General features: G+C 38.4%; 1 protein-coding gene across 1 annotated transcript; it reads left to right on the top strand.

Moving 5' to 3' along the window:
* The first annotated feature begins 1659 nt into the window (after positions 1-1659).
* CCP110 (centriolar coiled-coil protein 110) lies at positions 1660-26424 on the top strand. Its single transcript, XM_044915079.1, has 15 exons — positions 1660-1684; positions 5901-6056; positions 10269-10397; positions 13373-15023; positions 17143-17273; positions 17950-18124; positions 18879-19018; positions 19256-19372; positions 19730-19831; positions 20019-20135; positions 21620-21693; positions 22230-22292; positions 23178-23237; positions 23734-23819; positions 26065-26424. The coding sequence occupies exons 2-15, from the start codon at positions 5916-5918 to the stop codon at positions 26115-26117; spliced, it is 3039 nt and encodes a 1012-aa protein (XP_044771014.1). The 5' UTR covers positions 1660-1684; positions 5901-5915; the 3' UTR covers positions 26118-26424.
* Positions 26425-26550: the final 126 nt, after the last annotated feature.

A 26550-nucleotide genomic window follows, 5' to 3' on the forward strand; every position in this document is an offset into this window, starting at 1 on the left:
GCCGGGCGTCCAGCCAATCAGGGCGGGAGATCTGCAGGGCTCGGGGGCGGAGCCGCTGCCATGGCAACGGAAGTGGGCTCAGGCCCTAGGCTCACGTTCCAAAATAGCTTTGGATTATTCTGGGGTCGGGACTTCAACCAAGGTTTTTCGGACTCCGGAAGGGGGTGGAATACAAGAGCGGTCGCACGGTTGTATGGCTGGAAGGCATCTTAGTGACTCCTGATTTTACCCTTGAGGAAACTGCCCAGGGAACCGTGCAGGGGCAGGACGTTTAGACTGCTGTATTTATTCAATTCAAGATGTGCAAACAGCAATCCAGGCGCTCAAGATACACGAGTGTACAGGATCAACAAGGTCTCTGCTCTCCTGGGGTTTACATTCTCGTGGGAGGAAATAATAGTGCTTAGGGAGTACAGCTCACAAATGTGGAGCGCTTACCAAGTTCTAGGTTCTGTGCTAGCAAGTGTTTATCCGTTATCTCATTTATTCTCACAACAGTCTCAGTGGGTAAGTATTATCTCAGCAGACTGAATTCGGTCGACTCCAGAAGGATTTTTCATATTCTGAGGGAATGAAAGAGCATAGCAAAAGAGGCACAATCATACTTTAAAGCTGGAAGGGATTTTAATGATTCCCTCATTTTATGGATGAGGAAACTGAGGCCAGGAACAGTGAAGTGAATTGAGCAATTAATGACAGACAAGACTGACATCAAGCCATCCCAGTTTTAAGCCAGTTTTCCTCCTACTAAGGGCTAATAGTGAGGCTTTTGTACCAGGCACTGTGCAAGAAATTTATCTCAGTTGTTCTTCATAACTACACTTGTGATAGGCACTTTTTTTGGTGTGTGATAGGCACTTTAAAAACTCATTTCCCATGTGCAAAAATAGGCACGGGAAGAACTTTCAGCAAGAAAGACAGAAGGTTAAATCGAGTTAGGAAACGGGAAGGGGCAACTACATATTTTGGAAAACTAGTAACATGTTTAGGTAGGTAACTTTGGTAAAACATTCGGGGCTTTTTGTTCCATCTTGAACCTGTTACCTTTCTTTCTTGGACGTGTTTTCCCACTGATTTGCAAAAGGGTAGGGATGTCTTGAGGCTTAGAGTTGATATCTAGGATTCATCAATTTTTTATTTACGGAGAAAAAAATGTGATCGTTTTATGTTTTCCAACGACCACAAAGAAAGAGGTTATCTTTTTACAGATAAGTAAAAAGTAGCAATTTCAAGGAACACTTCAGGGGGCTTCAGACCTGAAGAGCCTTCACATTGTAATAAATTATAATTTTAGAGGCGCTAATTTGCAGTAAAGACTACGTTTCCCAGCGTGCATCGCGCTTCCCGCAAGTATTGCGCCAGGGCGCAAGTACCCGGCCAGGGCGCTTACCCGGATGCGCAATGCACCTCGGGGATTGTAGTTTTTTGGAGGCCCAACCGTTCCAACGGCCCCGGAAGCAACCACCGGAAGTGCCGCCCGAAGAGGTGGAGCCCGGGCTGTGGCGGCGGCGGCGGCCGTTGCCAGGATCCCGCGTTGTCGCCAGAGACCCGTAATATGGCGGGGAGGAGAAGGAGAAGGAGGCACCGGGCCGAGCTGCGCTCTGTCAGTATAAATTGAGCTGTTTGCTTCCTGACTAGGCCCGGGGCGAGGGGAAAAAAGCGTGACCAGGCCGTGGGAGATCAGGTGTGTGCATAAGGCGGGGGCTAGACAGATCCTCAGTGGGTCCCCGCTGCGAGGCCACCGGGGGAGACGAAATTGGCTCCCTGAAAGCTGAGGGTGAGCTCTGTACGGAACCCGAACGCAGATGCTGGGCTCCCGGTCTTCGAGCCCAGAGAAAGGCGCCGGGTGTGAGGAGACAGGTGCCCGGGGACCAGCGACACTCGGCGCGGAGGTGATGCTCGGATGCTGGCGCTGCCTGGTGGGCCCTCGGGATGGAGCCTTAGCAGAGGAGCTGGGGGAGGTGGGCGTGGGGCGCCGGGGTTAAGGCAGAGGGTCCCTGGCAAATAACCTCGGGACAGAGCCGGGGAATCACCGCCTGTTGATAAAACTGGACCGTTTTTCTTCTCCCAAGATGCTGGCGAGGGAGTTATCCTCAGGGTGTGCCCTGGCCATTCTGAAAGCCACACCAAAGGCTCTAGCTAGGAATGCTGTTTGTTCCGCCTTTGAGACTCAGGGGAATTAAGCTTGAGGCTAATAAAGCAAATTCTCTTGATTGCCTCTGATGCTGCGAGGTGATTCCCATTCTGCTTCTATCTGGTTGTAATCCCAGTTCCCTACCCCCAATTTAGGCAAGTGGAAGGCGCCTAGAGATTGATGAGGAGGGGTCTGGAAACAACGAAATGAGGAGGATGTCCCCCTTTCCATGTTTTAAAATTACATTTGAATCCTACCAGGAACCAAGCACTGTCGCTGCCCTCCAGGAATTCATAATCTCGTGATAAAAATCATAATCATCATCCTCTTAATAATAAAGGCAGTCCCCATTTATTGATGCTTTCTGCATGTCCTGCATTATGCTAATTGCCATACATGTATTAGTTCATTGAGTTCTTGAGACAGATACTCTGATTATCCATGCATTACGTATGAGGAAATTGAGGCATAGAGATGGTAAATAAATTGCCAAGAACACACAGCTAGTGTGTGCCTGGATAAGGAACCTTCCCTTTATTGAGTATACAAAAAGATTATGTCTTTGGGAGCACTTAGGGATAAACAACCAGCTAGGATTTGAAATCAAGGCAAGATCTGTTATATATTACTTTTACCATTCCCTTTAGTGATATTTCTGGTAGGACACTGGTGAGGAGTAGGTAGCAGAAGGATGAATCTATGGGGTTTGCAGAGGCTCATTTGGTGAAGGGTCATGGTATAAATGGAGAACACTAGGCATGTCTGAACTTGATACAGCTGACAAATTATTAATTCAAGTGGACCAGTAATCCAGTAATGCCTGATGGTAAAATATGGGTCAGTAGATTTGTGGTTGGGGTGGCATTGTAGTCAAGGCTCCATTCAAAAAAAACTCTGCTGACAGATAATTGTGGTGTGAGAAACGAAGTGCCCTCCTGCTTAGTCATATAGGATACGATGCTCTTTTTTTTTTTTTTTTTAGAGAGGGAGAGACAGACAGAGGCAGAGAAAGGGGGAAGGGCAGTGGAGAGGGAGAGAGAGAGCCCCAAGTAGGCTCCACACCCAGTGCAGAGCCTGGGGAGGTGCTGGATCTCACAACCACCCTGAGGTCATGACTTGAGCCAAAATCAAGAGTCCAGTGCTTAACCAACTGAGCCACACAGGTGCCCAATTATGCTCGTTTTTTAAATGATTGCCTTTGCAGTTTAGAGGTACCAGTTTCTTCAGAGAATAGGGTCGTCCATGAAACTACCATTCTCTAAATTCCATTCTTCCTTGCTAGCTTCTTTGCTATATAGTCCACTCTCTTTTTTCCTCCTGGTTTCTCCTGGTTTATTGTTTGAGCTGATTACCCTAATTCATTTATTCAATACTTTTATCAAGTGCCTTCTGTGTACTGACGCTGTTCTGTGTAATGGGGATTCAGTGGTGAGCAAGACTGCAAAGGTACCTGTGCTTATGGAGCTTACGTTTTGGTGGAGGAAGACAGACAAAACCCAAGGAAATAAACAAGATAATTTCAGATAGTGGTAAGTGCTGTGAAAATTGGGAAACAGCGGGGCAATGTGATGTGATAGTGACTGATGTAGGGTTAATGTAGATGGGATCATCAGGGATGGCCTGAGGAGGGGGACATCCAAGTTGAGACTGAAGGATAGGAAGAATTCAGTCATGCTCTAGGATCATTTGGTCATTTCTGTAATCAACCATATTAGCACTTGTATATGGGTATTTAATGCACTATTATATGCCATAGTTATGCTGTGATAATAATCTATTACTGTACATCTGTAATATGCATGACATACAGGTCTTTTGAAGAGATGTGAATTTAACTTTCCAAAGCAATGAAGCATATCTATATGATGTCGTTGGAAAAAAAATAAAACTTGCCATAAGAATATTTTATTTATTCCTTACATTTCCCAGACCTTTAAAATAGAATTTCATGCTTTGCTTGGGTATCCGTAGAAAGTATATTTCTTTCATTGTATGAGTAATCTATTTATGTTCCTGTAATGCTGGGTGCAGGGGTTGTGTTAAAAAATATTTTTGAGTATTTTAGTAGAAATGGGATCATTTGAATTTCTCTTACATTTTAGCTTCTGCATATTTTGGTTGTTAAGACAGCATAACGGGGGTTGAAATCCAGACTGGAAAATGAGGCCTTCCTATGATTGTCATATAGGAAGGTGTTGTGGTTTGTTTGTTTTTTTACTTTTGCTTGTTTTATGAATATAAATTTGCAAAACAATCTCATTTACACTCTAGAGATCCATTTCTTTGAAATTAAACTCACACTTTGCATAAATCAAATATAGAAATAATTAGAATTGATGGGATGGTAGGAAGAAGTGTTGTTGATAAGAAGACTACCAATTGGTCAAAATTAGCAATATCTTATTTTTTTCGTAATCAAATCATAAGAAGCTTTTTCTTCATTTCTAGTTGTGCTGTAATTTGTCCCTGACCCTTTAATGTACTGAACTTTTAAGTGCCTTGAGGCTTAAGACAGTATCCTACTCCATCTTATTTCATCTCTGCATATCCCCCATCATTAGTTGAATTTTTCTGCCCCCCCTTCTTTGTTAATTGCTTGAAAATGAACACTTAAGGGAACATTATTGTATTAGTTTTTCTGTTTTCACAGTTCATAACCTTGCTGTTGATGAGTCTGATGATGTCTCTCTTTTTACTTTCCCTTGCTTGTTTAAAGGAAACAAAGCCAGACATAATGCTATGGAAACAGGCAATCAAATATTTAACACTGGCTAAATGAACGAACATGCTGGCTAATCCTTCCTGATTACCTTGAATTTTTATAGCCACCATCACAATTGTCCAGAAATTGTGAAATTACTGGGCTGATTGTTTTAAGTAGTTTGGTGGTGGTTCCAATTTTTGACAATGAAATAGAATTATGAGAGCCGTAGATATTCTGTTTCCACCTCTGGCTGATTTGGCTTGTGACCAGGGAGTTAAAGTATATTTTTGAGATATGAAAATAATAGACTTTGAACTCCATGATAACAAAATAATTTTTAAAAGTAAATATCCTCTTTTATGTAAATAGCCTTTTTTTTTTTTTTTTTTTGCTAAAAAAGCATTTCCACTTTTGTATGATTTAGTTTTTCTTGTGTAGATAAGTCCTGCTAAGGAAAATACAATATTCTATTTTATAATCTAAAGTTAGTAAAGTGGTATAGAACTTTTTTTCCTTTAAGAATTTTTCACCGGTGGGTTCTTAGTACTTTTTTAAACAAGTCATATTTAAAGATTGGTTTATATACATATGTTTAGACATATTTACTATATGAAGCAAGGCTTAACTGAGTAGGATCTTAAGTATAGTATCTTAGTACTATCTTAAGTATAGGTGCTTACCTATACTTAAGAATTAGCTGTTCATCAGGGGCGCCTGGGTGGCTCAGTCGTTAAGCGCCTGCCTTCGGCTCAGGTCATGATCCCAGGGTCCTGGGATCGAGCCCCGCATCGGGCTCCCTGCTCTGCGGGAGGCCTGCTTCTCCCTCTCCCACTCCCACTGCTTGTATTCCCTCTCTCGCTGTGTCTCTCTCTGTCAAATAAATAAATAAAACCTTAAAAAAAAAAAAGAATTAGCTGTTTATCAGTAAAAAAAAAAAATTATGGGAAAGCCAATTTTAGGAATTGTGAATTCTAGAAATATTTCAGTGCTCAATAAAATTTGCCAAATAATTAAGATCTGTTTTTTTCACCATATTAAAAATGACATTTTTCTCTCTTATAGTGTAACTGTGGGAAGATGGAGGAGTATGAGAAGTTCTGTGAGAATAGTCTTGCCAGAATCCAAGAGGCATCACTATCCACAGAGAGCTTTCTACCTGTCCAGTCTGAAAGCATCTCACTTATTCGCTTCCATGGAGTGGCTGTGCTTTCTCCGCTGGTAAACATTCTTTGATTTTTATTTATTTTTTTAAAATGTTTTTTTAAAGATTTTATTTATTTATTTGTCAGAGACACAGTGAGAGAGGGAACACAAGCAGGGGGAGTGGGAGAGGGAGAAGCAGGCTTCCTGCCGAGCAGGGAGCCCGATGCGGGGCTCGATCCCAGGACCCTGGGATCATGACCTGAGCCGAAGGCAGACGCTTAACGACTGAGCCACCCAGGCACCCCAAACATTCTTTGATTTTTAAATAATCTTTTTTTCTATAGTGAATCACTAAAGTAGTTTACAGAAAAAAGAAGGCTTATAAACATTGAAAAAATGCCTCTTATTCATAATTAACGAAATACGAATGAGTTAGCATTTTTTTAATCTACTTGATTGGCAAAGATCCAATAAGACCTAGTGTTCCTTAGGTTGTGAGGAAAAGGAGCTTGTACTGCATTTTTGCTGAGAGGAGCACTTGACTTTATTTTTTGGAGATTATTTTGGTAGTGTTTATCAGAATTTTAAAGTATATATAACTTTAACTTAGCAATTCCATTTTTGGGAATGTCTTAGACTTATACTCATCTGTGTGCCAGAGGAAGTACATACAGGTTATGCAGTAGCATTGTTTAAAATAGCAAAAGATTAACAAACAACTTAAATGTCCATCAATGGTAAACTAATTTAACAGACCGTGGTCCATTTTATAGGATCTCATTCATGCCATTAAAACGAGTACAATACACCTAAATGTGCAGGCATGGAAGGTTCTGCACAGTCTATTGTAAATCACTGCACACATCATGCTGTCAGGAGCAGGGTAGAATAGTGGTTAAAAGCCTGATTCTGGAGCCTTCTGGTTTTGGTTTAAATCATTACTTTTGGGGCACCTGGGTGGCTTCATCGATTAAGGGTCTGCCTTTGGCTCAGGTCCCGATCTTAGGGTCCTGGGATAGAGTCCTGCGTCGGGTTCCGTGCTCAGCGGGGAGCCTGCTTCTCCCTCTCCCTGCCCTTGCTCATGCTTTCTCTCGCTATCTCTCTCTCTCAAATAAATAAATAAAATCTTTAAAAAGTAAATCATTACTCTGCTACTTACCTGCTGTGCGAACATACAGGTCCATTTATTTATTAAATGAGGATAAAAATAGTATCTACTTCACAGGGTTTTTTTTTTTTAAGATTTTATTTATTTATTTGACAGAGACAACGCGAGAGAAGGAACGTAGGGGTAGGGGGAGAGGGAGAAGAAGGCTTTCCGCTGAGCGGGGAGCCTGATGCGGGGCTTGATCCCAGGACCCTGGGATCATGACCTGAGCAGAAGGCAGACGCTTAACAACTGAGCCACCCAGGTGCCCCTACTTCACAGGGTTGTTTTGAGGATTAAATGATCTAATACATGTAAAATGCTTAGAACACTACTTGGATCATAGGAGGTACTCATATATATATATATGTTAACTATTTGGATTTTTATATAAGAATATTTCTTTCTCTGAGGAAGGATAAAGGAGTACAGGATGAGAAGGAAGACACTCTTTTCATTATAGACTCTTTCATACGATTTGATGTTTTTAAAATGTGACTATTTCAAATCAGAAAATTAATATAATTGAAAGGAACAGTAAAAAAATGTATAACGAGTTTAAAGATCAATATTTTCTGCCAACTTTTTGTAATGAAATTTTCAAACATACAGAAAAATAGGGTAGTACCTTGGCCACCCATATATATACCATCTAGATTCAACAATTTTGAACATTTTTGTCGTCTTTGCTTTATCGTGTTTATAATTTTATGTATATATGTGTGTGTGTATACATACATACATACTGTTTTTGTTTTATTGCTGAGCCATTTGAAAATTGTGGATACATAATACTTCTCCCTTAAATATTTTGATATACATATTCTAAAAATAAGGATATCCTCCTACATAAAACCCATTATCACACTTTAAGAAAATTAGTAATAATTTTAATAACATCTAATATTTGGTTCATATTTAGATTTCTGCATTTGTGCTCAAAATGTGTATTATAACTATTTTTTTTTCTAATCTGGATCCAGTCAGGTTCACAAATAGCATTAGCTTGTTATGTTTTTAAAATCTGTTTTGATCTAGAACAGCTCTTCTACCTCTCAAAAAAATTTTTTTAAAAGATTTTATTTTTAAGTAATCTCTACACCCAACATGGGGCTTGAACTTACAACCCCAAGACTGACTCAGCCAGCCAGGCGTCCCCCAATTTTTTTTTTTTTGTAATGATAGTGAATTTATATTTTTCTTTTCTTTTTTTTTAAAGATTTTATTTATGTATTTGACAGAGAGAGAGACAGCGAGAGCAGAAACACAAGCAGGAGGAGTGGGAGGGGGAGAAGCAGGCTCCCCGTCGAGCAGGGAGCCCGATGTGGGGCTCGATCCCAGAACCCTGGGATCATGACCTGAGCCGAAGGCAGACACCTAACAACTGAGCTACAGGCGCCCCGATAGTGAAATTTTTTTTTTTTTTTTTAAGATTTTATTTATTTACTTGACAGAGAGAGAGAGACAGTGAGAGAGGGAACACAGGCAGGGGGGAGTGGGAGAGGGTGAAGCAGGCTTCCTGAGGAGCAGGGAGCCTGATGCGGGGCTTGATCCCAGGACCCTGGGATCATGACCTGAGCCGAAGGCAGACGCTTAACGACTGAGCCACCCAGGCGCCCCGCCCCGATAGTGAATTTTTAAGGAGACCAGACCAGTTATCTTACAGAAAATGCCTTATTTTGGATTTGTCTAATTGTTTCTCGGTGGTGATATTTTACTTGTCCTTTAGTCCCTGTAGTTCATATAAACTGGAAATTAAGTCTAAAAGTTTGATTAGAAAAAAAGTACAAGTTTGATCAAAGTCAGGTTAAACATTTCCAACAGGAATTCTTTGGAGCTGATGTCCTGTGCTCCATATGAAGTTAAGTTAGAAGTTACGTAATCTGTTTGTCCCTCTATTCGTGATATTTAGTTGGAACACTCGCTTTTACAAGTGGTGACTGCCACATAACTCTTCAAAGTATACATTTTCCCCTTTTTGATTAGCAAGTAAATTGTGGAATGATTCTTTGGTACCATGCAAATAAAAATTTTAAAACAGGGCCACCTGGGTGGCTCCGTCCGTTAAGCGTCTGCCTGCGGCTCAGGTCATGATCCCAGGGTCTTGGGATCGAGCCCCACGTCAGGCTCTCTGCTCAGCGGGGAGCCTGCTTCTCCCTCTCCCTCTGCCTGCCGCTCCCCCTGCTTGTGCTCTTGCTCTCTCTCTGACAAATAAATAAATAAAATCTTTAAAAACAATTTTATCAGCTACTTGATAACATATTGCTTGTTAGTTTAATATGGACCAAAATATCTGAGCCTTGTTGTTTAGGGTCTATGACTCCATCAGTTACTGATTTATAAGCAAAATCTGATGCTTATGGACCTTAATCCATGATTTTATGTTGTATGTGATAGATGAGTAGTGTAATTTTGGAATAATTTTTTATGATATGTTTTGCCTTTACATTAGTCTAAAGTCTTGACTCCTTAATGCAGTGACTAAGCCTCTTAGAACTTAATAATTAAGATTTAAATTCACTAAAAAGATGTAATGCTTAGCAACTTCAATTTTTTAGGTAAGTTATATTTTTAATAGAAAGTACAATGAACTGGGACCAAATGTGTTCTGATTTTGTAGGCAAATAAAACATTATCTCTTTCTTTTATCATTAAGCCTTTAGACAGTTTCTTGAAATAGCAATGAGGTAAAATGTACACTGATTAGAAGATTAGAAATTGAAGAATCTGACCTTGTGGAGTAAGATACTGCCAAATGAAAAGCTCAGCGGTGGCCAAAAGGACTTATTTTACCTCTCATTTTAGAACATTTGATAATTGAACAGGTTTTTTCTTTTTAACTTTTTTATTCGGTTGAGAATAATTTACATGCAGTAGAATGCACAGCTCTTAAGTTCTAAAAGTCCATGAGTTTTGATATATGGCATACACTTGTATAACTCATACCCATACGGATATTATGGATACCCACAGAAAGATCTCCCGTGCCCCATCCCACTCATTACCCCCACCCACTGTTCAGATTTCTTTCCCTGTAGTTTTACCTTTTGCATGTTTTAATCATTCTGATTCAAAGCTTCCTGACTTTAACATGTTTTTATATTTATGAGAAATAATTACATATTTCTGATGTTTTGCAGCTTAACATTGAGAAAAGAAAGGAAATGCAACAAGAAAAGCAGAAAGCACTTGATGTAGAAACAAGAAAGCATGTTAATAGGAAGAAAGCTTTATTGACTCGTGTCCAGGAAATTCTTGAAAATGTTCAGGTGTGTAATGTATGCTTTTTAAAATTATGATTAAGAAATCATGAGGTACGCATTAATGATAATTTCTCAGAAATATGTTTGCACTTACTAGTTAGTTACCAATATATTTTACTGTTATGTTTGAGAATCTTCATGGTTTGTGATATTCCATTTCAGTTACTCCAAAGAACATTCAGTTGCTTGTTAGTAATGTTCCCAGTACTTGAATCAGAGGGTACTTAGACAATGGAGCCCTTCCCTGAATATAATTGCTTATTGTCTGTGTCTTATGACTCTAAAAACATGGAATTCTCAGTGACAGAATGAGAGAATTGACCATTGTAGTTTACCTCTGAACTAATCAGACTATTGAGTCAATGACCTTATTCTCATTCTCTGCTAAAGTAAATAACTGCCCCCAATTTTTTTTTTGGTAAAATTCTCTTAAGTACACAAATGCAATTTAGATTATGTAAGTAGAATTGTCTAGATGCATCTTAGACCTAAACTAACCATATGGTCTAGGAAAAAAAAAACCACATATATAACATACATAACATATTGCTTGTTAGTTTATTCATTCTGATTCAAAGCTAGATGACACATGTACAATGAACCTTAGGCTGTTTCCCACTAACTGCTACCTTCATTTTTCTGTGTGTAGTAGATTAAAAAAAAAAAATATATATATATATATATATACAATATGTAGCACAATAAGTGTAGGTTTTTTTTTTTATTTACTAGATGTTTCCTGTTATTGAAACAAAAATGGCATATCATTGTTGGTCCAGTGAGGGATTATATCAAACATACTACTAATGAGATTGTTGAGTCTTAAAACTTCCATCATTTAATAGAGCATGTACAGTGTTAAACTAGAGGGTAATGAATTAATTATGCAGATAGAGAAATTTTATATCGTACAAATAGATGTCTCCAGTCTCTTTTACCTGTAAAACCTATCATTCTATGATACATTTTTGTTGTTGTTGTTATTTAAATTCTCTAACCAGGGGCGCCTGGGTGGCTCAGTTGTTAAGCATCTGCCTTCAGCTCAGGTCATGATCCCTGGGTCCTGGGATCGAGCCCCGCATCAGGCTCCCTGCTCGGCGGGAGCCTGCTTCTCCCTCTCCCGCTCCCCTTGCTTGTGTTCCCTCTCTCGCTGTGTCTCTCTCTGTCAAATAAATAAAATCGTAAAAAAAAAAAAATAAATAAATAAATAAATTCTCTAACCAAAGGCTCATTTTAGTAGTGTACAAAAAACATAGCTGTAGCTGCTGTATATATAAGTGTGAAATGCGAGATATTTTAAGGAGACAATTTATTTTACTTAAGGCTATGAACATGTTCATGGATTTGGTGTATATGTTTCCCTTTTGTTTTATTTTGTCTTGAGGTTGTGACTAAGTATACTTTGTTGTGGTGTTTATTGCATAGTACCTGGAAACCATTATATATCTTGGGATTTGTAAGGTAAAACAGGAGTGCCATATGGTCTAGGAAAAAAAAACACATACATAACAATCTAAAAATCTTTTAATATTCAGGATTCTGGTGTCTGTATTGATATGATAATATGATAATTTCTGTCAGTGTAATATATGCTTGTATAATCTTTAAAAACCATCCTACATCACTTTTTATTCTTTTGCAAAGTCAAATTATTTAGATAGAAAAATGCAATTTTATTTTTTCTGTTGGCTCTCTTGTGTGTTATTTGTTCTCATCTTATTTTATAAATTTTTTACTTATTTTGCTTGTTCTAAACAGGTTGCTATTTAAAATGACTGTCACTTAAATTGAAATTTGCTTTGATGAATTAGATTTTAAGTTGAAAGTTTTCTTTTTTTTTTAAAGATTTTATTTATTTGACAGAGAGACAATGAGAGAGGGAACACAAGCAGGGGAAATGGGAGAAGGAGAAGCAGGCCTCCTGCTGAGCAGGAGCCCAATGCAGGGCTCGATTCAGGGCTTGATCCCAGGACCCCGGGATCATGACCCGAGCCGAAGGCAGACACTTAACGACTGAGCCACCCAGGCGCCCCAGAAAGTTTTTTTATTTCTAAGTAACTTAAGCTACATGGCTGAACTATCATTTAATGCAAATTTGCCTCATCATATAGAAGGATTTTAATTGAAATCTGGTGTAAGCTTATGGGAGGCAGGAGTCTTGTTACTGAATTATTTTTGCTTAATACCCTAGGCAAGTTAGCCTTCGTTAAAGAAGGAGTCATTCATGTAAGAAATTTAATTACTTGCTATTTATCTCATACATTGGTATCCTTAGCTTTCGTAGGAGAACCAGTTGGTGACTTTAATAATATATATAATATAGAAGAGAGTTAAAATCCATCTATTCCAAAAAAAAAATCCATCTATTCCAAGATTAAATTGTGCATGGATATGTGAATATATGTGTGTGTGTATACCCGTTCACATATGTACATATTTGTATCAGATTAGATAATTTCCTTTTTTTCTTATACTCTTTTAATAAATAGGCCAGGATGACCAATAGATGTTTTAATTTTTTTTAATTATTTTATTTTATTTAAAAATTTTTTAATCAGTAGATATGTTTATTTTATTTATTTATTTTTTTAAATATTTTTTTAAAGATTTTATTTATTTATTTGAGACAGAATGAGAGAGAGAGAGAGCTCATGAGAGGGGGGAGGGTCAGAGGGAGAAGCAGGTTCTCCGCCGAGCAGGGAGCCCGATGTGGGACTCGATCCCGGGACTCCAGGATCATGACCTGAGCCGAAGGCAGTCGCTTAACTGACTGAGCCACCCAGGCGCCCCCAGTAGATATGTTTAATAGTAATTTGAGCTCCATGTGATACAGGATACACCAGAAAAAGGTTATCTTAGTTTTTGTTTGTGTTTTCAAATATTAGAATATTTGAATTTTCTATTTCAATTTTAGAAAATAATGAAATCAAAGGCTTTTCTTTGCAGTGAGGAAATATTAATTTTTAAATTTTCTTTTCCAGGTTAGAAAAGCACCTAATGCCAGTGATTTTGATCCATGGGAGACTGAAACAGTTTACTGTGATTCAGAAGTCAGAAACTTGAATGTCCCTGTTACATTTCCAAATATCTTGCCAAGCCCTACTGAACACTCTACTTTAGGAAAGTTTGAAAAGATAACTGGAATTTTGCCATTGAATCATGAGGACCAATTTAAATCTAATGGGATAGATTTAGCTAAGGACTCAGAATTTAATTCTCTGAAGCACTGTGATAGTTCAGATATTGTTACCCCTGTGGAAAATGAAGCTTCTGCAAAGACCCCCTCAGCAACCCCTCAGGAGAGTCTTCTCTCCGATGGTCACTTCCCAACCAGTGAAGAACAGGACCCGACACTTTTGGAGGAAGTTACTACGGATCCCTACATAATGAGTCTTCAGAACCTGATGAAAAAGTCAAAGGAATATATAGAAAGAGAACAATATAGATGCAGCCTGAAAAGTAGTGCAAAGAGGCGTGTTCATGAGAGTCATTCAGATAAAGAAAACGAGGCTGTTAAAGTGACTGACTATGGAAAGGAGAAGGTGCAGTTGACTAGCAGACACTGTGCTTCAGTGATTCCTGACAAACCAAGCCTTAATAAATCAAATGTTCTTCTCCAAGGTGCTTCCACTCAAGCAAGCAGCATGAATGCGTCTGTTTTAGGTAGCTTTTCTAAAGTGGACATACCTGTACGAACTGGCCATCACACTGTTGTAGACCCTGATTCTGATTTTAAAGTCATCCCCACTTTTGTTCCCGAAAGTAACGTTATCAAAAGTCTTACTGGTTCATATGCCAAATTACCTAGTCCAGAGCCAAGCCTGAGTCCTAAAATGCATCGAAGGCATTCTAGGCCATCATCAGCATGTCATATACTTATAAATAACCCAATAAATGCCTGTGAGTTAAGTCCTAAAGGAAAAGAGCAGGCGGTAGACTTAGTTGTTCAAGATACTGATGAAAAAACAAATGTACCTGAAACTGTGCCAAAGTTACCAGTTGATTTAGCAGGAGTTTGTCCAAGCAAGGTTTATGTCAGCAAAAATACATCTGAAGCCATACAGGAAGCGGTTTTAGGTAAATCAAATCAGGTATGCCAGTCTTCAGGAAATCAGTTAGAAAACAAGGTCATTCATGGACTTGCTGTCATGGAAGGTCAGTTAACATCTGATGGGAGAGGACCACCCAAAATGGACGGTGTGTGTACTGCAATGCCAAGATCGCATGAGCCATATGCCACCAGTCAGTGTGTAGTGAGTCAGAACTTCGGAACTGTGAGCGCACTCAAGTCAGCCAATGTGTTAGAGAAAAATGCCTGCAATTTACAAATGGAACTGAATAAGTCTTATGATGTAAAAAACCCATCTCCTTTACTGATGCAAAACCAGAATACCAGACAGCAGATGGACACCCCTACAGTGTCCTGTGGAAATGAACCATTTTTGGATAACAGTTTTGAGAAAGTTAAACGGAGACTTGATTTAGATATTGATAGTTTGCAGAAAGAAAACTGCCCTTTTGTCTTAGCAACTGGAATAGCTGAACAGGAAAGGCAGCATTTGCCAGAAAAAAGATACCCCAAGGGATCTGTCTACATCAACAAGAATAACATGTTAGACAGTAGTTCCAAAGGTAAGGAAACTGAAGTGTTTGATGCCTGCCAAGCAGATGGCAGCTTTATTGAATACTTTTAATTGACATTTTGAAAAGCAATAATTGTCTTCATCTGTTCATCAGGGTTTTTCATTTCATTTCTCTTATCGGATAACCTAAAATTAGCTATAGTTTATTGCCATTTGATAGGCTTTCTTAAAGCCTTCTCTTATTTAAAATATGAATCTTTCACAATTCACTTTGTGTCACAGAATATTGTTAATGACTGGAAGAAAAAGTTCTTGCAGGAAAAAAAAAGTTCTTGCAGGAAACATCGCTCATAGTTTTAATCTAGTGTATTAATATGTTATCTTCCTTTTGGATAGTGGTTTCTAGTATCTTCATCAGTCTGTTGTTCCATTTGTAATGAGATATTCATGTAGTTGGTCCTTCAGTGAACCCTTTAACATCAAATTATTAGAGAAATAAGGCTCTGTAAGTAGTGTTTTAAGAATGACATCTTTATTGGATAAAAATTATTTCAAATTTCTTTCATATCTAGTGTTCTATTAACAGCAACTTGTTAAAACATGTCTTTCTTCTTCTAACTCCTTACTTTGTTGTCGGGGTTCATAATTCTTCATTACTAATATGGAAGAAATGAGTCAAGTCAATGAAGTTCTTGGACATAAACATTTCAGCTCTAATGTGATCTATATCTTCCTGAAAAAAAACTTCACATTCTGTAAAATTGCACGCTAAAAATAACAGGGTTGATGGGAAAAATAGGGTTGGGACAGACCGTTGAAAATCTGTGTAACTTAATAAGAATTGTAATAAAAACATCAGTGGCTCTCTGGGGAGCCGGTATGGATAATCTGGATGGACAGGGCAGCGTTGCTGGAGGCCGTCTCTGGGAATACCAGAGGTCCACAAAGCTAACCAGGGGGCAGTCCTGGCAGAGCTTTAATAGGAGCACGGCCAGCGTGAGTGAGGTGACGCCAGTCACGGAGGCAGCCAGCTTGCTCTCAGAGGAGCTCCTGGACAGCGCTCATTTATGAAATTCTTAAGATAGAGCTGAATGGACTCTCGCTGTTGGTTGAGTGGCTGAGCTGAGGAGCTTTGTCCTTTTTTGCTGAAAGTTGTAAGTCTACTCCTGCTCCTCCAGCTCCCCTTTACCTATGAAAAATTGCACATGAACAAATGCAAATTGTTGTAGCTGAATAAAATGTATTTAGCAACAAACGGGAATACCATAGCAGATAGGTAATATAATATGCTTATCTTCAGTGAAAATCATTGACTGTATATTTGGAAAGAATGATTCTTTGAATTCAGCCAAATTGTGATGGGTTCATGAATAGGTACTACATCTGTGTAATACTTGGTATTTCAACATCTCAGAGTGTCTTACTACTTTCTGTTCAGTAAGTTGCATAGTCATAATGATTGAATAAATTTTTTAGTTAGTAATTTAAATATCTGAAATTTTAATATCCAATGTTTTTTGGAACCTGAAGCTGAGAAGCTTTACACTGTCAAAGGAACATTTATTTAAAAAATCAAAACTAAATAAAACTAGAAGCTACAATACCAGAGATCCTGGAGAAGGACCAGAGTCAGAATAGAGGTGAGATGTAGACGAGAATCACATCTTGAAGTTAATTTGAGTAAGGAGAATCTTTTTTTTTTTAAGATTTTATTTATGTGACAGAGAAAGAGAGCACAATCGGGGGGTGTGGCAGGCAAAAGGAGAGGGAGAAGCAGGCTCCCCCTGCAGAGCAGGGAGCCTGATGTGGGGCTCGATCCCAGGACCCTGGGATCCTGACCCGAGCCGAAGGCAGTCACCTGACCAACTGAGCCACCCAGGTGCCCCGAGTAAGGAGAATCTTGACTGAATAGATAGTGTTGGCTCCATCGGTTCAGATCCTGGTGGGATCCGTTGAGTGAGTGGGGATGGTGGTGACAAGCAGGCCTTCATTTGGTAGCTTGAAATGAAGGGCATGGCGGAAGAGAATGTGGCTCAGAGTGGGGACCTGGCTCTACCTTGATTGTGTTATGTTGGATCCAGGAATGTTCTTTGGTCAGAAGCATCATTTAAATTGTGTATCAGATATTAGTAAATTTTCTAAATTTGAGGGGACGTGTTTCTTTTCAGAAGGCGAGGAGATATTAAAAAGCAAGATGTTAGCTTTTGAAGAAATGCGGAAGAGGCTAGAAGAACAGCATGCCCAGCAGTTATCACTACTCATAGCTGAGCAGGAAAGGGAACAGGAAAGATTGCAGAAGGTGAGGAATTAAAATGTAGGGATATGGGGCTGGTAAGTGGAATTTCGCCGGGGATACTATAAATTTTGGTCACATATAGGATACTTGTAATTTCTTCCCCTGTATATCTTAATCTTAGGGTGTGATTGATTTTGATACGTGGATATTGCAAAAATGTGAGGTTTAATATTTAGCTCCTTATCTAAAAATAAATGCAAAATTTATACAAAGGATACTTTATTGAATCCTTGACTCAAAGCGTGTAATATTTTTCAAAGTTTTTTTTTTTTTAAGATTTTGTTTATTTTTGAGAGTGAGAGTGTACAAGCAGGGGAAGAAGCAGGCAGAGGGAGAGGGAGAAGCGGGTTTCCCGCTGAGCAGGGAGCCTGATGTGGGGCTCGATCCCAGGACTCTGGGATCATGACCCGAGCCGAAGGCAGATGCTCAACATCTGAGCCACCCAGGCGCCCCATATTTTTCAAAGATTTTTATATATTGATGCTGAACTACGCATTCTGCAGGAGTGTATTGTAAGAGCAAGGATACTTGTTTTAAGATTTCGTTGGAGGTAGGAAGACTTGAAATTAACCATTTGCTGATAATTACCCATTACTTTTAGCTAAGCCTAAAATGATGGTATTTTGGGATATAATTTAACAGAAGATGTAGCACGTTATATAATACATTTAATCTGCAGGAAATAGAAGAACAGGAGAAAATGTTAAAAGAGAAGAAGGTGATTGCAGCTGAAGCATCTGAATCAGGCATTAACAACACAGTGGACTTAGAATGGAGAAAAATAAGTGAGTCTGGTTTGCTGGAAACAATGCTGTCTCAGGTGGACTCGCTCCATCCTTCAAACGCTAGTTCTGGTAAATATTTTTTTTTTTTAAAGATTTTATTTATTTATTAGAGAGAATGAGATAGAGAGAGAGAGCATGAGAGGGGGGGAGGGTCAGAGGGAGAAGCAGACTCCCTGCCGAGCAGGGAGCCCGATGCGGGACTCGATCCCGGGACTCCAGGATCATGACCTGAGCCAAAGGCAGTCCCTTAACCAACTGAGCCACCCAGGCGCCCCTGGTAAATATTTTTAAAATTCTCTTCTGTTTGAAAAAATTATCCTATAGTAAGATATTTTACTTGGCACACTTTAAAACTGTACCTCCATCCTTCAAGTAATCCCATTTGCCAGCTGCCCAGTAACTAGTGAAAAATGAAATGATAGCAGATCAAAGCCTGGTGAGCAGGTGTTCATGAGAAAAGCCACCTCAGCAAGGAAAATACCAGGAAATTTGACTCAGAGCCCAGTCTTTGTTTATTCTTGCAGCAGGTGATACGCTTCAACTGAAAACACAGTTTGCTGTTTCCCCAGTGATCTTGAATTACATCTAATTCTTCAGACCCAGCAAGAGCTTATCTGCACATCTTCAGTTATCCTGAGATGCTGTTGGTGTTGAAAAGATCCATCTGGTGCAGAAGCTTAAAGTCCATAAATATTTTAAGTCTGCATGTGGACTAGTTTCAGAGCCAGTTGTTATTCTTAGCGAGTCACAAGTGTTTATTTGGCTGTTCTGCATATTCTGATTATGTGCCGTCAAGTATAATACTGTACATATATTTCCCTAGGTTTCACAAACTCTGCCCTGCAGCATAGCTTTGCTTCTGCAAATGAAGCACCCTTCTACCTCTGGGGATCATCAACTAGTGGCTTGACCAGAGTCTCAGTAACAAGGCCTTTTGGAAGGGCCAAACCTAAATGGTCTCAGGTGGGCAAACTTAGTGATATTTGCGTGTCTGTCTATCTGTACTTTTTAAAGAGGTACATTATCTTAGGTTGTATAAATGAGGACAGATGTTTGTGCCCTACATCAAATAGCTTAGCTCTTCTCTGTGTAGGAGATGAACCTACACAGAGCATACGTGTGTAGAATTTAGTTCATTGTAATAGATTAAGGAGTATAAGGCTCATTCTTGAATCATTGTGTCTGTCTTATTTCTTCTAGGTTTTCAGTCCGGAAGTACAAACAAAATTTAACAAGATAACTGCAGTGGCAAAAGGATTTCTTACTCGTAGGCTTATGCAGACAGATAAGCTGAAACAACTTCGCCAAACTGTGAAAGTAAGGAGCTGCTCCGTTGTTCCTATTTCACTTCTGGCTCAGTTTCTCAGTCCAGCGACAGCTAGTCACTAGCTGCAGATGACACATTAGTTCAGAACTTAGGCAGATCAAACATTTCTTAGTCACTGCGATGTAGGCAATTATATGATTAATCTCATTCAGATGATTTTTTTAAGTATGTAAATAAAATAGTTTGTGGATGTCTCTCTCCAAAGTGAGTGCCATTTGACTTTGGATAAGTAATAGTTTTATGTTCTTAGTAATTTTGAATTGGCTGAGAAAAAAATCAAAACGAAATTCCAGTGATCATGAATTTTTCTAGAAAAGTGGTTTTTGACGGAGTATTTCTTCTTCCAGGACACTATGGAATTCATAAGGAGTTTTCAGTCAGAAGCACCATTGAAGAGAGGAGTTGTTTCAGCACAAGATGCTTCTCTTCAGGAAAGAGTGTTAGCTCAGGTAAATGCATGTATCCTGAAGGCCTGTAGGAGATGGAAATTTCTCTCTCTCCCTTCATTTAGCCACTGAAAATAGGTTTTAATTAAAACTAACCTTTTTCACTTAAAAAATGCAAGTGCATCTAATATTACTGAACTCTAACCTCATCGTTTTAAATGGGTACAATATTTTCTCCTTTTGAACCTAGTTGCGAGCTGCCCTGTATGGTATTCATGACATATTCTTTGTAATGGATGCAGCGGAAAGAATGTCTATTCTACATCATGATCGAGAAGTTCGCAAAGAGAAAATGCTCAGGCAAATGGTATGTTATATGTTTTTTTAAAGAATGAGTGAAAAAGAAAAAAATATTTCTTCTACACTCACAAAACTTCTGGTACTTCTGATACCAGATGTGTGAGTTTTTCCCCCATGCCGACCACTTCTCCCACACCAGCGGGGTGTCCTACAATTCACTTCAGTTCTGATAGTATCTACTTGGAATTAAGAGTCAGATACTACAAAGTAAGGAGGCAGTTAAGACTCCCCATCCAAAGTCTCAGGTTGTCACTTGTATTTCTGACTCTACCAGCTATAAAATAGGATTCCCACAACCCTGCCTTTCGGTTTGATAATTTTCTAGAATGGTTCACAGTTGTTAGGGGATTTACTGGTTTATTATGTAATAAAGGACATAATTAGGATGTAGATGAACCACCAGATGAAGAGACGCATAGAGTAGAGACTGGAAGGGTCCCAAGGGCAGGAGCTTCTGTCCCCCATGGAGTTGGAATGTGCCATCTTCCCGGCACGTGGATGTGTTCACTAACCTGGAAGTTCTCTGACCCCATACTTTAGGTGTTTTTACGGAGGATTTATCATGTAGGCATGATCAGTGATTAACTCAATCTGTAGCCCCTCTCTTGTCTCTGGGCAAGGGGGTAAGCTTCTACTCCTGCTTGGTCTTTCTGATGAATAGCCTGTACCTGGGAGCCCCCAAAAGTTGTCTCATTAGAACAAAAGATGCTCCTATCACCCAGAAAATTCCAAGGGATTTACAAGCTCTGTGTCAGGAACTGAGGTCAAAAACCAAATATTAGAACAAAAGATGCTGCTGCCATCACGATCTCACCTTACAAGGGTTTTAGGAGCTCTGTTAGGAACTGGGGTCAAAGATAAAATATTAGCAGGAACCAGGGACAGAGACCAGTTTATTTATTTCTTCTTATTTCACAATGAGGTTCTTCTGGGTTTGGGGTAATTGATACCAAATCTCAGTCTCTGTTTTGACTTCAGCACCCTCCCTACAATTCTTAAGCACAGACAGTTCCCAGGATAACCAGCAACACTTAACTCTGAAGACAGATTTAAAAGAATTGGGTATTGTTTTATGATTGGATTTTGGAGCCGAAGTTTTGAATGTTGTTTGGATGACTTATGAAAAACTATCATTGAAAAAACAAAAACAAACAAAAAAACTATCATGGCTCCTGATTGAATTTCCTTGAAACTACCATGTGGATTTTGCTTTTTTTTTGAAACCAGAGTTATTTGAAATATGTCAGAGTGTTGGAGGTTTGAATCGGTGATTTTAATGTGGTTGACAAAAGAAAAGGAAGCTAAATTTATATTCATTGGGAAAAATAATTGTAATTATTTAAGAAGTTGGACTGCTTTAGTTCTAAAGACAGACTAAGTTAAAGTTCCAAATATTAGCAAGACAAGCTTTTCCATGCAGTTTGAAATCATCCTATATTATTTTAGTGGTATTACTGGTACCACTAAAGCTTTTTGGTTTGTATTTTCAAGGACAAAATGAAAAGTCCACGAGTGGCCCTGTCGGCTGCAACACAGAAGTCTCTCGATAGGAAGAAGTACATGAAGTAAGTTTTGTTTCATGTCACATTAATTCATTTATTAGCAAAGCAATTAATTTTAGTCATCTGTTGGTCTATTTGTGTATTCAAATTAGAAAAAAGTTCACTTTTCTACAGCTTAGTTGATAGAAATCCCTTTTTTTAATATAAAGTTTTATTATTCAGGTGGTAAAATCTGATTTCATCCTTAGGTAAATGTATCAACTACTAAGTGACACTAAGTGTTCAACTTGTGTCATCGATAGCCACTCAGCCTTAAAAATAGTTAATTTTTATATTCAGTGTTAATTTTACATCTTTTGAATGTATTCTTTTTCTAATGTGTGAAAGACTTCATGGGAGGGAAACCTAATGCCAAGAACATCCTAGTAGCTATTTTAGTAAGCTGCTGCTTTCTGGAAAGTAATCTCTAGTGCACTGAGTCCAGTTGAGTAGTACAGCAACGTGTAAATGATTTGTTTCTGTCGTCCTGTATCACATCCATAAGTGTTTTCTCTCCCTTTCTAAATACAGTGTTTGTCCTTATTTTTATGTTGTGTTAGAGCTGCTGAAATGGGAATGCCAAATAAGAAATTTCTGGTTAAACAAAATCCTTCTGAAACAAGGTGAGAAAAATCACTTCATCTCTGTGAGAAGCTATTTATTTTAAAAAAATTTATAAATCCCAAGCTTACTTTCTGTTGATTTAGTTCTAACTTGAGATCAGTAAATACTCCCTGCTGACTAGAGGATTGAAGAGGGGCTGAGATCCATATTAACGCTGGGTCATGTACCTGGTTACATGGTCAGACCAGATGTTTCTGGAGCTTTCTTTAGGATATGCCATCTCAGGTAGAAATTTCAGCCCCTTATGTGCCAAGTTCAGCTCATTGAAGTCCAGGACTTACTTAGGATACTTACTTAAAAACCTTAGGGGCACCTGGGGGGCTCAGTCAGTTCAGCATCTGCCTTTGGCTCAGGTCATGATCCCAGGGTTTTGGGATTGAGCCCCACATCGGGCTCCCTGCTCAGTGGGAAGCTTGCTTCTGTCCTCCCCCTCCCCGCTGTATGCTCTCTCTCTCTCTCTCTCAAATAAATAAATAAATAAATAAAATCTTTAAAAAAAATAAATACAAACCTTAGAAAGCTAGCTTAATATTTCTGACCTGTTTTCTACTTTTACAAGAGCGATGTTACTTGATGTTTGAAAGGAAAAGTTGGTTTTTGTAAAGTATATAAATAAATTACCTAAAAACACAAGAGTTAAACAGTTATGTTGGACATCCTGATAAAAACCTAAGATTTGGGCTCTCGGTGAGCAAAATATAAGTACCATATTAATATGCTTCAATCAGTTTGATTTGCTATGTGGTATTATTATATTGGCCTATCCGCATAGATGACTTCCATCTCATTGTTAATCATCTTTCATCTGTTAAAAGAAAATGGGAGGGGGAACTGAATTTATGTCATTCTCTTTTGAATTAATTTTTTACTTACTTTGTCGACAGAGTCCTTCAGCCAAACCAAGGACAGAATGCACCCATTCACAGGCTACTTAGTAGACAAGGGTAAGAATGTCCCTGCTGGGTATTTAAAAACATCCAAATCAAGATTAGCTTTGAGTGGGAAACATAATTTAGTGCTCTTTACATAAAGGATAACTATTTTACAAATGTGACTTATTCATAGCATTACGAAGATCTTTTAACACTTTGTGTTCAAAGATAACCCTTTGGTGTACTGTTGTGTATTATATCTTAATTATCATCTTATGATGGCATGTTTTTACTTTTCATTTCATACCATTTTGCTCATTAAGTATTGTAAGCATCCATACAGTAAGTTCAGCATCACCAAAGTGATTCCCCAACAAAGTGTAAGCCTTGGTTCTAGTCCCCTGCTGAAGCAGAGTGTAGTTTCCTTTCTGTGCGCATGCGTGAGACTTAAGTCCTTTTCAAGCTTATTTGTACTTGGAACCATTGATGCACTATGGTTGCTTTCTTTGAATGTTGAACATTTAGACCTTAATGCAAGTGACTTATTAATTTTTTTATATTCAATTAGAACCCCTAAGACATCAGTGAAGGGGGTTGTGCAAAATAGACAGAAGTCTTCACAGAGCAGAGTGCCTAACACAGCGCCTGTTTCAGGTGTGTAGCAAATGAGTTCCTGAAGCCCGTTCAATAGAAGGACGTGCACGGACTGCTCCGTGATGCAGGCCACGCTATCTTGTCTTTCCTTGCCACTGTAATTTGGGCATATTCACAGCCATTCCTGCGGGTGATCATTTGTGTTAGTATTTTGTGGCAGTCAGGAGATCATAGTAAACCTATGGGTCCGATCTTGATTTCTATAATGAAACACTATACATTTTTTTAATCTGAAAAATTTGTAGAATTATACATGCTTAATTCAGTAAACCTTTTTATACATGAGTAAAGTATAATAATCTGATGCCTAAATCTGTGCGTGTTTGTTCGGCTTTGGGGAAGTGTATCACTGGGAATATTTGTATCTGCACGTAAAGCGATGAAAAATTTTTCCCTCTGGCCACAAGATCACATGTGAATATGCCAGGTGGGAGGGGGTAAGTTTTGTTTTTGTTATTTTATGGATTTTAAATTGTTTATGGTGGCAAGAAGACAAATTCAGTATTAAGCGAATGCAAAGCTGTTAAGCTAATGTTTTAATATTTTGTAGGTACCTTTGTTAAGACACTTTGATAAGGTCACCAAAAATGATGTGATCCATTAAAAATACTTTCAAAATGCTTTGCTTTAACTACACTGCTTTCTAAACATTTAAAAGAAACCTAAATTAATCGCTAGGCAATGAAGATTAAATCTCTAATCAATTCTAATCTTCCCATTAATATGCAATTAGGCATATATTAGCGTTTTTATTACTAAGTGATTTCCTCCAAATTAGGAGGGACTGAACAACATAAGAAATTTTTTTGTGTCATTGCTATTTGTTCACTAAGTTTGAAGAGGGGATGAGATATACTGATCATAACTTTGAAATGATTGCTGACTTTTTGCATGTATATAGTGAATTTAATTCATGGTGTTGCATATGTAGAGTATAATATAAAAGGTCATCTTTTGAAAGTTGCTGTGAGTGACAGTCAGTGGAGTTGTTTTAAAGGAGATTACATAGTTGAAGATGCTGCTTATTCCAGAGGTGGTCAGAATGAGCTGGTTTGAAAGGTTACTGGAAGAACTCAGACCAAACACCAGATCTGTTGCTTGTGAGGTTATATGGAATTTTAAGACCTTTTCAATTTTTTTTACCATATTAGAGTTATATATTATGATAAATCCTGGCCAGTTGGTGATTCATTGAGGAATTAGTATTGTTTTGTGTGATATTCTCCACTTGCCACGGTGACGACTATCCCATGTTCTTGTCTCATGCATTTCATCTCCACTGTTTGTCCCTCGTGATTCTGTAAGAAAAAGAGCAAGTAATACTCAACAGTATGAAGGATGAATAGGTCATTGCAGTTAGTAATGTACTGAAGTTCAGTATCTAGAACTAGTGTGGTTTAATTGCATTGCAACGTAAATACAAACGAACTTAATGTGTATAATTATTATATATCTAAACAAGTACAAAATTTCCTATTTTTTCTAAAGATTTACTTGTACATGAATGCCTTAGACAACTGAAAAAGACTAAAGATTTTATCATTTTACATAAATTAAAAATTTGGGATATGACTGATTAAAATTCTTACTATGAATCTCAACATAGAGATCCATAGTGGCAGTTGAAAAGATTATTCTTTCCTGCTTAGATTTTTAATGGCCTGGATTATGTTTCATACAAACTTATGCTTTATTCTGATCTGCATGGAGAATGAACCCTTTGTTAAGCAATTTATAGAAAGCTCATTTTTGTTGTGATGATAGACTTTCATACTCTTAGACCAAAGTAGGATGCTAAGGGGTTACAGTTTGCTGCAAAGCACTTAAAGTTATTTATAATTCTTACAAACTAAGTTGCAATCTCTGATCTCATGTTTTAAAACATTTGCTCGTTTGTTGTCTTGTGCTTGACTCAGGAGTTTATAGTGACATTCAAAAGCCACTAATTAAAGCAAAGTAGAAGCAGTCATGCAAAATGGTTGTTAAGTAAAACAACAAATCAGGTGTAACTGGGTTCTCAGAGCTTCTGGCTGCTGCTTAGGCACGTGACTTACTCTCCCATGTCTTGGTTTTATTATCCTTAAAATAGTAGTAACAGTTTCTACCTCGGGATTATTTTATGTAAGGATTAAGTATGATCATGTATATCGCTTAGCTTGGTGCCTGGTATATAGTGAAGACTCATTAATTGGAATTATAGAAAAATTGACATTGAGAAATAATATTAGTTTTCCTCTGTTTTTAGGAGTATATGCAGGAAAAATCCAAAGAAAGCGGCCAAATGTTGCGACAATTTAAGAAGACAACATTCGTTAGGATAAACAAGGGGCGGGATGGGGGGCTTCATGCTTACTGTTTTCCCTGCCCAGGACTCTTTAGTTAACCCTGGACTGTTTACACAGGCAAAGTGACATCAAAGGGCTGAGCAATATCTGCAGACTTGATCAGTCTGGCTAATTCCTTCCCTACACCCTCATTATCCTCTTAACATTAGGTCTGGGTGAAGACACAGTAGTATTTAGTAATCGACCATCTCTTTGCTTAACCTGTACAAACTTAAGTTTGTTTTCTGTACCCAGATGTCTGCTGAGAACGTTTTTTGTAAATTTCAAGGACATTTGGGTTTATTTCTGTAAAATGTTGAAAAGGTGTGATAAATTACAAGTAAGTTTGGAAATACAAATTTCATTCATCTCTGCATACTGATTGCTAAATTTGATAAATTAGATTC

Source organism: Neomonachus schauinslandi, chromosome 5, assembly GCF_002201575.2.
Source record: "Neomonachus schauinslandi chromosome 5, ASM220157v2, whole genome shotgun sequence".
Taxonomy (NCBI): domain Eukaryota; kingdom Metazoa; phylum Chordata; class Mammalia; order Carnivora; family Phocidae; genus Neomonachus; species Neomonachus schauinslandi.

Bases quoted from the DNA above. Each gene is read 5' to 3' on its own strand.
- CCP110 (XM_044915079.1), top strand. From the start codon at position 5,916: ATGGAGGAGTATGAGAAGTTCTGTGAGAATAGTCTTGCCAGAATCCAA. The intron at 6,057-10,268 runs GTAAACATTCTT...GATGTTTTGCAG, and splicing joins TGGCTGTGCTTTCTCCGCTG to CTTAACATTGAGAAAAGAAA. The intron at 20,136-21,619 runs GTATGTTATATG...TGTATTTTCAAG, and splicing joins AGAAAATGCTCAGGCAAATG to GACAAAATGAAAAGTCCACG.